General features: G+C 43.1%; 1 protein-coding gene across 24 annotated transcripts in view; it reads left to right on the top strand.

Moving 5' to 3' along the window:
* Window positions 1-460: 460 nt before the first annotated feature.
* Window positions 461-14,498, top strand: part of SNAP91 (synaptosome associated protein 91) — a 148,968-nt gene continuing 134,930 nt past the window's right edge. For 22 of the 24 annotated variants that reach the window (XM_057738522.1, XM_057738521.1, XM_057738519.1 and 19 more), the window contains exon 1: window positions 1,952-2,081. In XM_057738522.1, coding sequence (XP_057594505.1) covers window positions 1,952-2,081 — 130 coding nt within the window. Of the gene's footprint in view, window positions 561-903; window positions 1,018-1,921; window positions 2,082-14,498 lie in introns of those variants that run through there. The other 2 variants (XM_057738497.1, XM_057738498.1) reach the window with 2 other exon arrangements.

The raw sequence follows: 14,498 nt of genomic DNA, 5'->3' as shown, positions 1-14,498 counted from the left end.
CACTATATTCAATTGGCAAAAATTACTTAAAGGTACAAAGTTTTCCTTATACACCTAAATGATTACTGTGTATATGATCTGGGACTCGATTGATGGTTTTGTTAATTATTCGTCCTTGTAGTAGACTTTACTATGCTTTTGAAACCAAAGTGGCTAGAATTAACCGCCCACCCTAGCTCCTAACTATAACAGAGACAATTAGACGAGCTCCAAGGAGTTGAGGACGTACAGGTCAGGGGAGCGGTTGGCCAGCAGAATCTGACATTTTAAATCGCCCTGCCCATCAGGGCCTCTGCTGCCTTTGACAGGCGGGCGAGTCAGACACACGGAAGAATGAGCTGGGCTTTGCCAAGCAGCGCGCGACGACTCTCCAACCCTGGCCTTCAGCGAGCAGAACTCCAGGAACCCACTCGCGCGTCTGCGCCAACGCCCCCGCCGCCCCCGGCGCATCCCGCAGTCGGCCGGCAGGTGTGCGTGGTGCGCGCGCACGCAGTGCGTGCTGGGTGCGGGTCCAGCGAGCCGAGGGGCGGCTGGGCGCCTGGCGGAGGGTGGTTGGCTGGGTGAGTGTCGCCTTCCCCGCCTCCTTCTCCTCTCCTCGCGCCTGCCGAGGATGCTCGCGCGCGGCGCCCCCTTGCCTGGAGGCTCGCGGCTCCGGGGGCGGCGTGTGTGAGTAGCTGGGAGGGGGCCGCGAGGCGCTGCGTGGAGAGCTCGCCCGGGTTTGTCCGCCGCCGTCACCTGACTTGTCGGAGCAGCCACAGCGGAGGTGGGGGCGGGGATGGGGACGCAGCGCGGAGGGCTGGAGAGACGCGGCGGCGGCGGCGGGCGGGTGCGGCTGGCTCCTGGGGCCACGGGCGGCGGGCGCAGGGACCGCGGAGCTGAGGGTGGGGGCCGGGCCAGGGCTGGAGGCATCGCGCCCCGGGACACCGGGTCCGCGCGCGGCCGCACACACCCACCCGGCGCGACTTCCCTCGGCTGCCCGGGCTCCGCTCATCCTGCGGCGGGCGCTCCTGGGGCGGGGTGAGTATCCACGGCTCCGGCTCGGCCCCCTCCCCGTGCTCGGGCCGCGCGGGGATCCGGAGAGGATAATCCTAGGGCGCGGAGAAGGCCAGCGGCGGGGTAACAGCTCCGCGGCGCGTTCGAGGGCGCGCGGGGGGCTGGGCTGGGCTGTCAACCCGTCTCTGCTCCGCTGTCGGGAAGGGCGAGGCGCTCCGGGGCTCCGGCGCCTCCGCAGAGCCCCGGGGCGGCCCCTGCGGCGGCGATTTGGGGGCGAGGGGAGGGGGCCCGGTTGGAGGGCCTCGGCGGGGCTTTGGAGACCGCGGCGGGGAAGGAAGGGGAGGCGTGCGCATAACATGGCGCAACGCTAGGATAATCTCCGTCGCGACCCAGGGAGGACGAGCCGGTTGCTGCAGCAGCGCGAGGAGGAGGAGGGAGGCGGCCAGGGCTTGGGTATCCGATCCATTCTCCGAAGCCTGCGGGCTGCTAGGAGGAGACGCTGCGGCGGGGAGGCGAGAGGTGGGCGCACGGCGGGCGCGGCGCCCAGGGAATAACCCCCGACGCACGGCGGGGGCTGGTCTGGCACGGGAGATCAGGTTGCAGAGAAAGTGCCGATGGACAGGGGGGCGCGGAGGGGTGAGGCGGGCAGCCTAGGAGGGTGGGGAGTGGGGGGGTCGGTCAGGGATATTGCCACGGTGCTGGCGCCGGAAACGCGCTGATGTTCCGTGAGGGACCTAGTCTCGTGCATGAAGACCCCCTAGACCGCGTCGCCCGAGCGGGGCTTAGCGTGGTGCTGGCTCCGGGAAGGTGGTACCAGGGCGGGGAAGGAGAAGAGAGCCGCCGTGTGGCTGGAGGAGGCAAGGCCTGGGTGCTCGGAGGGTCGGGTCTGCGGCGTAAAGCAGGACCCTCTCCCCGTCTTTTCCCGCAGAAGAGGAGGCGGTAGACGCGGCAGGAGAAGATGTCGGGTCAAACACTCACGGATCGGATCGCCGCTGCTCAGTACAGCGTGACAGGCTCCGCTGTAGCCAGAGCGGTCTGCAAAGCCACCACTCATGAAGTGATGGGCCCCAAGAAAAAGCACCTGGACTGTAAGCATCTCTTTATATAAGTGGGACATGCGCACGGCAGAGGCGCCCGGGATGCGGGCGGCGCGGCCTGGGCTCGCTGTGCGTAGTGCTGCAGCCTTCCGCTCAGCGGGGCTGCCCAGTCTCCCACCGTGGAGGAGTAGCCTCTGGTCAGCCCTGAAACCTTGTCTTTGAGCCATTTATTTCTCCTGTTTACCTTTGGTGGAGAAAAAAATATATACATATATATGTGTGTGGGTGTGTGTGTATATATAGATAGATAGATAGATAGATAGATAGATTAGTACTTTTAAGATACGGAGAAATTGTATATTCTGAATTAGGTGCTTTTCACCTCTTTTTTTCCCCCCTTTCTCCGCCCTCCCCTTCTCCAGTCCACTTTAGAGGAAATCGGGGGCTGCACAGTCGTAATAACCACAAAAATGGATTCGTGGAAGGTCAAATTTATCAATCTAGTTGTTTCCTAAATACATTTTAGGTAGTTTTAAAATAGTGTCATCTTTTTCAGTGCTGCTGCTGAGATTTGGGGTGTGTGTGTGTTGTATGTCACCCCACCAAACGGAAATAAATTCAAGCTCTCGAATGAGGACGTTGCACTTCATAGATGGTGGAGATTTCCTTTTACACATCCTGGCACACTCCTTTGTCCCATTCTCAGGAACTGCTGGGCAGAATGGCCATGCTGTGGGCACAAAATGGATGTGCTTTACCCTGCGTTTGAGATGGTGCAGCTTTATTTTTTAACTTTATGTTTTTTAAGATTTTGTTTTTGATGTGGACCGTTTTTAACGTCTTCATTGGATTCATTACAGTATTGCTTCTGTTTGATGTTTTGATTTTTTGCCCACTGAGGCAAGTGGGTTCTTAGCTCCCCAACCAGGGATCCAACCCTCACCCCCTGCACTGGAAGGTGAATTCCTAACCACTGGATGGCCAGGGAAGTCCCCTGAGATGGTGCAATTTTAGATGAAAACATTCAATTTATAGTTTTTTTTAATATCGATTATTTGATGGGAAAAGGCTTTAATCTAGTTTGGAATGTATAATTATGAAGTAAATATTTCATTTGATTAACGTAGCAAATGTTTTGCTATTGAAGGGCAAATGAGGGCATTTAGAAAAAGGCTTTCACCTGCTTTGAGTAGTGAGGCTGCTTATAAGTAAGGCTACACCGGAATATATTCTGTAGTTGCTGTTCAGTCTTTTGGGACCTGCTTAGAATCTGTCCAGCTGTGTTGTTCATTGGTGAAGGTCAGTGCTGGCGTGAAAGACACAGGTGTATCCATACCCATTTCCCATCTGGCTTCCTTTGCGCATTTTCTGGTTTTCTTATGCTTCAGGCCTTTCCCCGTGCGTGCCTTGTGCCGCGGAGGAAATGACACCACTGTTAGAATTCACTCCGGTCCTGTTAGCTGTTTAAGCAAAGCTTGATGAAGCATACAGCTGAACATTGTAAGGATTCTCCAGCCTTGCGAACCTGTTGTCTCATAAAATTGAATAATTTTGCTTCTGGAAGCTTGTCTGAGGGGAAAACACCATTAATCTTTTCCTGAGGGAATTTTCAACAAAATGTGTTGATGATGGTACCGTGTGTTATAAATGCAGTACAGGGCAAGGGAAGACACCAGGGCCCCTAACAGCAGTGGAAATTACAAATTCATGACCAGCTCCTTTTGCTGCAGCGTGCTGAATCATTTAGCCATCTTTCCATCAGTTTCCCCAACTCTGGAAGGATGACGCCTGTCTTAAAGGTAGGTGTTAGCTTAGTGTAGTAAATCCTCCTAATAAAAAAGCTATAGGTTATGGATTTGCTAAATGATTTGAAAATGATAGATAAATATATTGATATATTTCAGAGAACATTCACAGGTTTGAGCATTTTATTAAAATCATTCAGATGAAGACTGACTTTTCCATTTCTAGATAGTCACCTTAATCTTTAGGTCTTGAAAAGTCTTTTATAAATTTTCCAGGTGGGAGGTTGTTCAGTGTCTCCAGCATATGTTAGTGAGTGAGGTGGTTCTGAAGATGTTGAGCATAGGGGGAAGATGCCATATTTAAAGAAAGCAACTGAAGTAGGAACTGGTATTGAGTTAATAACATGAATAATCATGAGAGCTAAACATTTATTGTGCTGTTACTGTATGCTGGGCACTGAGCTTTACATTATTAATTTATCATCACTTAACAGGTTCGGGGAAGGTAATTAACTTTCATACCTTTTAACTGCCATCTGTGCTTTATTTAGTAATATTCTGTATTGAGAGGGGGAAAAAAAGGAACCAAATGAGCCTGAATGGTCTAATTTTCAAAATACCCATCCTGTTTGCATGGCTTTGTGTGAGATTGAGCATCACAGCCCCACAGACTTATTGTAATTTCTTTGATATGCCTGAAAAAAATTTTAATTCTGTCATTTAAAAAAAATGAGCAAAAGCCAAGAACTGAGGAGTATTGGTCTTTCTTTTCCAATAAGGCATAAAATAATCTTCAGTTAAAGCCAACCTTAAGGTAGAATTTGGAAAGTGAGGTATCAAGTTACTGATATGTCTTATTTCAAGAAAGCATGATATGGAAAATCTGAACATATAAATAAGTAATGTTGTATGTGTATGTGTTGTAAGAGGGCATCTTTGCACAGAATTCTTTGTAATGTTCCTTTAAATAACAGTAGACTACGTTAGTAATTTATTCACAGATTTCCAGTAACACACCAGTTTTAAAAGTGAGTCACACCAGTTATTAAAACATACAAACGTATAACTAAGTTTCACTGTAGGCACTGCAATAATCTTCAGTTTATTTAGTTTTGAAAATATGAAATGCAAGTTAAGTGGAAAAGAGCACAAAATGTAGAGTTGGGGATTTGAAGCCAAAAAAGTTTTAATTAGTTTGATTTGTGTAGAACTTTGTAGTTTGGAGTTCAGATTAGAAGATTATAAGAATAGAGTTTATGGGTCTGTGATTTTTTAAGACGTTGAGTTAATTGAATGGGCTCAGAATCTTTATGAAATGTGTACTTAATATTATTTAAAGCACTGGTTTAAAAACTAATTTTTTTCTCTTTGGGTTGATAGGCCTGAAAAATAATTGTTAATTATGATAATTATAAAATACTTAATGATATGTGATTTATACGTTTGAAGAAATGATTTGTTAACATCTGGAGGAAGAATTACATACAGTAAGAAGTGAGAGAGATAAGGAAACTAGACATATATTCTCATTTTTTTTTCTTTTTTTTTCAATGATAGTATGTTTCTTGGAGGAAAACTGTATTCAGAAAAGCTTCTCCATAATCAGCAGTTATATATGAACTTTAAATAAATAAAACTTTAAACCTTAATAATCTAAATAAGGATTATGTAAAACTTTTATTCCATACTCTACTATAATAAGGTGGCCTTTTGCACATGAAAACTAAACACCTAACCAATGTTAGTTTGACATTAGTTTTTCTGGATCCATCTGTACATCCTTACTTCCTTTCCCTGTAACACTGTGTACCTATTTGATACCACATGAAACACTCAGGACTTGGCAAGCATTGGCCTTCTTGGTTACATTACATTACAAAATGTAAACTCTTTTACACTCCCCTTGTTTTTCCTTTTCTGTTTTGTAGTTGATGGCCTAAGGGATAGCCCCAAACAAATAACAAAGTAACAGGATCTCGTAGGTCTCCAAGTGCTTTCCCAAGTGCTGCCTGAAGGTTAAAGAACAACAACAAAATAGAGTTAGCCCAAAGGCACACCTGCAGGGAGAATTTGGGAACTTTTACAGCCCTTGTATATGACTCATTGTGGTTAATTGCTCTTATGAGCAGTTTCTATGTATGCTGTATTGTTACAATACCCTATTTAAGATTGTCAGAATTCCAGACTTAGACATTACTATCAACATGAAACCAAGCCTTATGAAAAGCCAAGTAGCTTATCAGTAGTCCTCTTTTTTTTCCATTCTAAACCTCTTGAGAGTTTTTAGTAATGAGCTTATCCTATATAATAAGCAAGTAATTCAAGTTCTGAATCTTATGTTTGAAGATATTAGCATTTTATAAATTATTCCTTTCCTCCCAAATTAAGAAAAAATTAGATTGTATTTCTTAGAAGAACATCTGGTAAAGATAATGGGAGATACAAGACTATGTTTTGATTCAAGACAGATATTGGCAAATGACCACAAAATTTCTACCGCTTTAACTTCATTTATAAAATATCTGCTGAGAAATTTTGTGAGTAAACATAGAATGAAAATTTAAACCTAAAAATTTATTTGCCTTACATAAGCTTGTTTAGGATACAGTATGTAAAATATCTTTCGATTTATAGAAGTGCTATTTGCACAGATTCAGTTGATATCATGTCAGTATTTGTGATAATTTATAGAACTTTCTGTAGTGCTAATATCAAAACTGTAAGCTAAGTTTATTGAGTAAAATTAATTTGGAACAATGTATAAAAGTTTACTGAACACTAGGGTAACTTTCAATATGAGAAGCGTTCTTACTTGCTGTAAATATATTTTACTTTGATTCCAGTTCTCATTTAACGATTTGTTATTGTCTAAAGAAACCCTCTAATTTTCTGTAGAGGCATACTCTGTTCCTCCTCATTGATCTCACCAGAGGCCCCAGCTCCTGTGGAGATGGTACAGAACAGTGTTTGTTATTTTTTAGGCAGTCAAGAAGAGATGAGGGAAGTAGACTTTTGAAAAACATTCATTCCTACCGTATATCTGAAGGGGTCCAGTCTGTGTGGTCCTGTGACATTCTCAGATGACGTTCAGCCTCCCAGGAGGGGAGAAAAGAGATGGTGTGAGGTTCAGGGATTAGCAGGAGCAGGAAAAGAAAAGTGACAATGAGTGTTAGGTAACAGTAGGGTGCATGCCTTAGAAATGACTGTAAAATGATCAAGCAGGCTTTATATCAGCTACTGGAACAATAAGGATCTTTTTCTGGATCTTTTTACTTCCACATTTTCAGAGAAATTTTTTTTATGCTATCAGTATAATGTTAAATATCTTTAGGCTACTTAAGTTTTTTTTCTCCCCCCTTTTGAGATCAGTGTGGTTAGCAGAGACTTTCTTAGAATCAGTATAAAATTGGTAACTCAGATCAGCTTTTTAGAAGTTGCTCTAGTGATTTCAAAGATTGTATATATGGAAAAAGATATAAAACGATGCATGTGGTCGGTAAATTCATATCTTAATTGTAATATTAGCTTGCTGCATTTCTTAAAATTTATTTATTTATTTATTTTTGGCTGCGTTGGGTCTTTGTTGATGCACCTGGGCTTCCTCTAGTTGCTGCTCGCAGGGACTACTCTTCGTTGAGGTGCTTGGGCTAATCATTGTGGTGGCTTCTCTTGTTGTGGAGCACGGGCTCTAGGCGTGCGGGCTTCAGTAGTTACAGCGCATGGTCTCGGTAGTTGCGGCTCGAGGGCTGTAGAGTGCAGGCTCAGTGGTTGTGGTGCACGGACTTAGTTGCTCCGCAGCATGTGGGATCTTCCCAGCCCAGGGCTCGAACCTGTGTGCCCTGTTGGCAGGCAGATTCTTAACCACTGCGCCACCAGGGATCTCCCAGCTTGCTGCATTTTAGATTAAAATCTAGATTTTTGGTACATTGCCATATTAGTTTTAATGTTTAATAAATGGCTTCTGAAATCTCATTTGAAATTTAATCTGTGTCCTTGGTAGCCATGGGTCTTTCCCTTAGCTTTTCACAAGTAAATATCCTTTAAATATCTTACCTCCTCTCTTGAAATTGATTGATGCTTGGATAGGGTGTTCTTTGGAACTTATCTTGGTTTCAGTAACTTGGTAAAGAAGGTCAGAAGTGACATACAACCCTGTTCCCTGAGGGCCGAGGATGCTTTCCTTACACAATTGTATTTTGACTCAACTCCCAAGCCGGCAGCTCCTGAGAGAAACTTCAGTCTAACCTTAGTGCAGTTAAAAAATTTGAAAGCCACATTTCTCGCCATTAAGAGTATTTATTCTTCAGTTTCACTTTGTAAATTCCTTTCTCTTTACAGAGGAATATATCGTTTTCTTGTAAGGGACGTGTTGACTATCTGGTGTTTTTCTTAGGTGTTGACATAATGTAGAAGTTTCTCTCTCTTTTGTTTCTCATAAAGGGGAGCACAGTTGAATGGCATATCCAACGTCAATTGCATGATGACCTATGAGTAAAAAATGATGATGTCCTCCTGGAGCAGTTGGCTGAAAGCACAAACCAGAGAAAGAATGGTACCCTGAAGCCCACAGCCCTTCTCCAGCTCTTTTCCTGCTCTCTCTTCATTTGTCCCAAGTGTGTGAGGCTCCCCCACTGCCAGCCCTCCCCTGTGTGCATAAGGTTTCTCTATTATGCATCTGTAAGAAGGATCTGGTGTCTTCTAAAAGATTTTGTGATGTGCCGTTCCTGGCTACCCAGGAGAGAGAAGCTAGAGCTTTGCTTTATGTGGTTTTGCTTTGTGGCCTGATCATTTGATTATTCTCCTAGGGTTAGCACTTTTATTTTAAGATACAGCTCTCCTCCTTTCTGCATCAGTTATTCTCCTTGTCATCCATATCTTCAACCTCTCTCTGTAGCTCTCTTATGACATTTTCAAGTATCTCCATTGAAAACAAACAAACAGAACCTCCTACACACAACTCTCCTTGGACCATATGACCTCTTCCAGCAACCCACCTGTCATCCTTTGCTTTTATTTCACAGCCATGCTTCTTGAAAGAGACGCTCATGATTCCAGAGGAAACAAACACAGCTTTAGCTTCCTTTGAGTATTCTGTGTCTTTGATTGGCTTAATTCATGCATGAAATATTAGAATCTTTGTGAGATGCCAGGCATTGCCCAGGCCACTGACCTGAGCGTTTTCCCTCCTCTCTTAAATACAGTGAGTGATCAATTCCTTTAAAACTCTCTGACCTCTCCTTCTGTAACTGTCTTCTGCCTAGTTTAGATCAGTAATAAGCCTCATCTGTAACATGATTAGTAATAGTACCTACCTCACTTTTGTTCAGGAGTAAGAGAGAGCATGCATGTAAGATACCCAGCTCAGAGCTTGACACACAAACCTGCAAGGAACATCAGTTATTACTATCACTACTATAGTTAACCGATACTAGTACAGTGACTGTTGCTGCTACTACTAGTACTGTACTGCTACTCCCACCGCTATAACAACTGATACATGATCCTTACTGACTTACCCTTACTGTGCTTGTTTTTTGTCTTCTTTCAATTGCTTCAGGTTTTACTTTAATCCCAACTTTCCCCTTCCATAGTTTGGAAGCTATATATGCCATTTCAGTTCTTTTAGTGATTGCCCTTAAAAATTTAATATGCATACTTAAAGTCTCAAGTCAATCAGTGTCTCTTTTTTTTCCTACTGGAGAAAAGAAATTGAGAAACTTTTTTTTTTTTGCCAGTGTGTTTTATTGTCATTAATCATACAAATAATATCCCATAATATCCCAGAGCAAACCAGAGAATTTGGCAGTCCTATCAGAGAATCCCCTCAGACCCACTGGCCAGTGGCATTGGCACAGAGTGTCTGGATTCACAGTGCGCTTGTCTCTCGTGTCCGTCTTGCGGGCGGCTCTTCCTCCACATCATGACTAGGGCCTCCAGGATGATGGGGGTGGAGAATCAATCCTCCAGGTTCTCAGACAGTTTCACTTCACTTGCAGGGTATTCTCCTGCGTCTCCTTCTTCTTCAGCTTGACCTTATTGAAGCTCTCCGTTTCCCCCATGTCCAGGTTGTCTGCCATTTTCTTTCTTTCTTTTTTTTTAAATTTTCTCTATTTTTTGGGCTGTGTCAGGTCTTCGTTGTGGCTTGAGGGCTTCTCTCCAGTTGTGGCATGTGGATTTTTCTCTCTCTAGTTGTGGCCCATGGGCTGTAGTTTGCAGCACATGGGCTCTGTCATAGAGGCTCACGAGCTCAGTAGTTGTGACATGTGGGCTTAGTTGCCCCACGACATGTGGGATCTTAGTTCCCCAGTCAGGGATGGAACCCAGCTCCCCTGCATTGGAAGGTGGATTCTTTACCACTGGACCACCAGGGAAGTCCCGTTGTCTGCTGTTTTCTGAAACAGTCTGGGAAGTTCCACTCCAGGCCCGCAGTCGAGGTGCTTCCACTCACATCACTGCAACAGGAGATGAAATTTAGAAACTTTTAATTCCAGTAATCCAGTTTTACTTACCATGGTATCTTTGTACAGGGTTTTAGTCCACCATTGTTTTAACCTCCAAAGCCAGATGTTATTACTTCATACAGGTAGTGCTTATTTAGCTGAATCCACCTTTGCTTTCCTTCACCATTCAAGGAGTTTTTTGGACTATTATCTTTTTGAAGCTCTTTCAGTGAGGCTCTTTAGTAGTAAACTCTGTTTTTGTCTTAAAAAAAAAAAAAAAACGCACAATTTTATTTTACCCACATTGTTGAAGGATAGTTTATCTGGATGTACAATTTTAGATTGAGTTATTTTCTCTTTAAGAATAATATTGAGCTTCCTTGTTGCTCTTAGGAAGTCATCTATTAGACTGCCTTCCTTTAGATAATCTCTGTTTTTGTGGCTGCTTTTAAAATCTTGTGTCTTCTCTGTCTATACTGTATGTGTGTTTAGGTGTAATTTTCATTCCTTTTTTTTTTTTTTTTTTTTTTACCCTGTTTGTAACCTTATGGGTTTCCTGAATTTGAGAATTCATGTCTCTTATCAGTTCTGGAAAATTCCCCGTCTTTCTGTTACCTTAGATTGTTGCCTGCACCCATTCTCTTTCTTCTCTCCTTCAAACATGATTATGTATCTGCTGGACCTTCTCATTATACCCTTATATCTATAAATATACCTTTCATAGTTTCTAACTCTTTACTGTTTGGCATGCTTTGCTTTTCAGATATCTTCCGGTTCATCATTTCCCTCTGTAGCTGTCTTGTCTGCTTCTACTCATCCTTAGTTTTTAATTTTATTCATTTATATTTTTTATTTTTGGAGTTTTTCAAAATTGCCCTGTTTGGGGATAACATATATTTCTTGCTCACATTTTTGAGTTCCTCTTTCATTTCATTCCCATCTTGAACAGAACTCATTTTATATTCTGCATCTTATAGATCCATTACATGAAGCTCTGTTTCTGCTATTGTTTTTGCCTAACCCTCAGTCATGGTTTACTTCCTCATGTGTTTTATAATCTTGGACTCTGAGATCATGTTAGCTAGGACTTCATCTGTGGGAATCCTGACAAGCCTAGGATCACCTAGAGAGGATTTGTGTTTGCTTCTGCAAGGTCCCACAAGCTTTACCATCCTGGGAGCACCTTCAGTTGATTTCTGCTCTTGGAGCTGCCCATCTAGTGCAAAACTAGGTCCACAATCCTTATCCATAATTTGAAAATCCAGAAAGCTCAGAAGAATGAAATTCTTTTTGTAAATCATCTGGTGGCAAACCTTGATCAGATACAGCCATTGTACTACCTACCATGAAGGTTCATGTATTGAGCTACAGAAACGCTGTCATATTACGGTGTGTTGTCCAGGTTATACTAGGTTACTTTGTATATGGTGTATGTACCACATTACTTTTGTAAAATCTGGGAAATCCTAAATTCTGAAACATAGTCTCTCTAAGGGTCTTGGACAGAGGAGTGTGTATCTGTAACATAAATTTGAATCACAAACTTTGGCCAGGTGAGAAGCTGTGTTTACAAAATGCCCCAGAGGTTTTTTCCCCCACATTTACCAAGAACCTAGGTTAAGTGAATTGTTTTCCTGTGGTCTTCCTTTGCTTGAAGGTGTTCTTTGTTGGTTTTTTCCCACCTAATTTTAATAAGGGAGTAACTCTTTGAGGATCCTAGCTCTACGAGGAGGTCTTAGTTCCAGTTAGTCATCTTGCTTAGTCCCAGTGGCCTTGTCTTCTGTTAAAATCTAAGCCTCTGGCCACTCAGACTAACACATGTCCTCAGGGCAGCCTTCTCTTAGGTGTCAGTTTACCATGTGGTTTTCTGCATCTTCTTTCATTTCTGGCCCTGAGGATTGCTTTTATTTCCTTGTGAGTACAGCCAAGTGGATGGAAGATGTCTGTAATATTTATTTAAGTTATCAGGGTTTTTTTCCTTGATAGTCCATCTGTATGCTAGAGACGGAACCAGCCTGTTCTCCCATCCTCTGTCCTCCTGCTCCATATACACCCCACAGTTCATTCCAGAGCAGCTCTGACATTCATCAGCTTCCCTATACTCTGCATTTTATTTTGAGGCCTTTGTACACACCGTTTCTGTGTTTTAATATGTTTTTAAAATCTCATGTGTGAAACCTGGCTTCATTCCTTCCTTCTCAGTAGGTCAATGGCCCCCCATGCTTCTGTCCCTGTCAGACACTTATGGAGCTGTGGTGGGCTTGGTGACTTCCTCTGACCTGCAGTTTCGTGAGGCTGCCTTATCCCTAACACCAAACATAGCATGGTAGCAGGTGTAGGTAAACATTTGCTGAGTGGTTTTTTATTACATCTTCTCTTTTTTCTTCTTGTGAACTTTCTATTTAAAGATTTTACTTTTACTTACTAACCTTTCAGAAGAGCAAGGAGTTAAATTGCATCGATTTTCTTTCCAGTTTGTGAAAGCAATAGAAGTGTGATATTGAAGGAAAACAAACAAAAGAAACAATAAATCGTTTAATGCATTTCCTGACAGTCTCTGGACACTTGCATTCTTATGACAGGATAAAAATTTAACTTGGGGAAAATTGTAGCCATGATATGAAATGTTTTTGGTTGTGGATTTAAAGTGTATGTACTTCTCTCAGTGCATGTTATTAATGATGAGATAGTAGATGATTGGGTATTAATATCAAAGAAAATTCTTTACTAGCATCTTGTGTGTAGATGTGTGTACCCATTTGCTTTGGTTTGAGTTGGATACAGTTGTGTAGCGTTGCTTTTCAATAGCCATTTTATAATTTATAACTGCCTACATTATGAATGGTAAGGGTAGTTATGGAAGAAAAGCATTATTTCAAAAGTAACTACATGCTGTTAATTTTCACTGAAATTGTATCATTCACTATGTGTATAATGATATGATATCACCATTAACAACTTGAGAGTTTTAGAAAAGCAGTGAGGGAAGGGGACAAGCTTAAGCTAAAACTTTGGAGTCTTCTGCCTTTGTAAAGAGAGCAATGAATGTCAACATGTTTAATTTGACTTTTAAGACGGTTTGGAGAAATTAGAAATTACTGTTAGTATTGAGGTGTTCAGTAACTTATTAAGCACAATCCCGTTATTTAGTCATTTAACAAATTTTTGGGTGTTTACTACATGCCAAGAATTGTCCCAGGAGGCAGGGATACTGTGGTGAGCAAGATACAACTCTTGGCATCAGAGAACTTGCAGCTTACTAGGGTAGACAGAAAATGCAAAAACTAATTACAGGTGGTTCTAAAAGAAATTTTAACAGGGGAACTGAAGATATCCCTGGAGATGCATTGCAGAGGAGGTGATGTTTAAGCCCAGACTTGAAGGATGAGCGTGACGTGGCTGGGTGGGGGGTGGACAAGGGCGGCTGCAGACTGTTACCTTGGAAGAAGCTCAGGTTGAGTGAAGCACGTTTTAGGAATTGAAAGAAGGGCTGCTGGAAGCCTGAGGTTAAGAAGACTGAGAATGCGATCAGGCGAGACCTGAGTTGTGAGCAAGGGCCAGATCTGGGGGGCCTTCTAGGCTGCAGAGAATGTGAGAAGTTGTCCAATCTTTTGAGGAAGCTGCGTCCCAAAGAGGCAAAAATCAGACATTCTTCATGTGTTACTACTGAATACTTCTTATCTGTCTGCCTTGAGCAGGTGCCCTAACGGGCCATTGCTTTGTTCACCTAGTTCTGATTGCTGTGCCTACGCAAGATGGTATTTTCTGTGTGGGTCATGTGGGAAATGTGAAAAAAATATATATATATATGTATACATATACACACACATACATAGACACTTTAATAGTGTGAATTCAAATTCACCATAAATGCACATATAACCCGGGACACTTCTGACACAGGGACATCCGTGCAGCGGTCCCTGATGAGTGTGCCAGGCCTCATCCTGGCAGCCTGAACCCTCTTACCTTTATCCTCGCGTTGTCTCTTGCTTGGTCCTTGGGTCCTGGTGCTGACGTCAGAGAACGCCCTCTGTGCCGCTGGTGACAGTGAAGACTGTAAAGGCTCCAGACCTGTGTCATTTAGTTGAAAGTCTTCTAAAAACTATGTATTAAAGCAAACTTCAAGGCCCTTTAGTTTGGTCTTATTGCCGTGACATAATTTATAACATTTCGTTTAACTGTCACCACTGAAATCATAGAATTTTGTAAATCAGGCTTCCTAACTATTCAAACTCCACAACAAAATACTGAAAATAATCCCCCCAAAACACCATATATAT

The sequence above is a fragment of the Hippopotamus amphibius genome, chromosome 6 (genome assembly GCF_030028045.1).
Source record: "Hippopotamus amphibius kiboko isolate mHipAmp2 chromosome 6, mHipAmp2.hap2, whole genome shotgun sequence".
In the NCBI taxonomy this organism is placed as follows: Eukaryota; Metazoa; Chordata; class Mammalia; order Artiodactyla; family Hippopotamidae; genus Hippopotamus; species Hippopotamus amphibius.
Note: the sequence above shows the minus strand (reverse complement) of the source record. Positions and strands in the feature narration are given on the sequence as shown.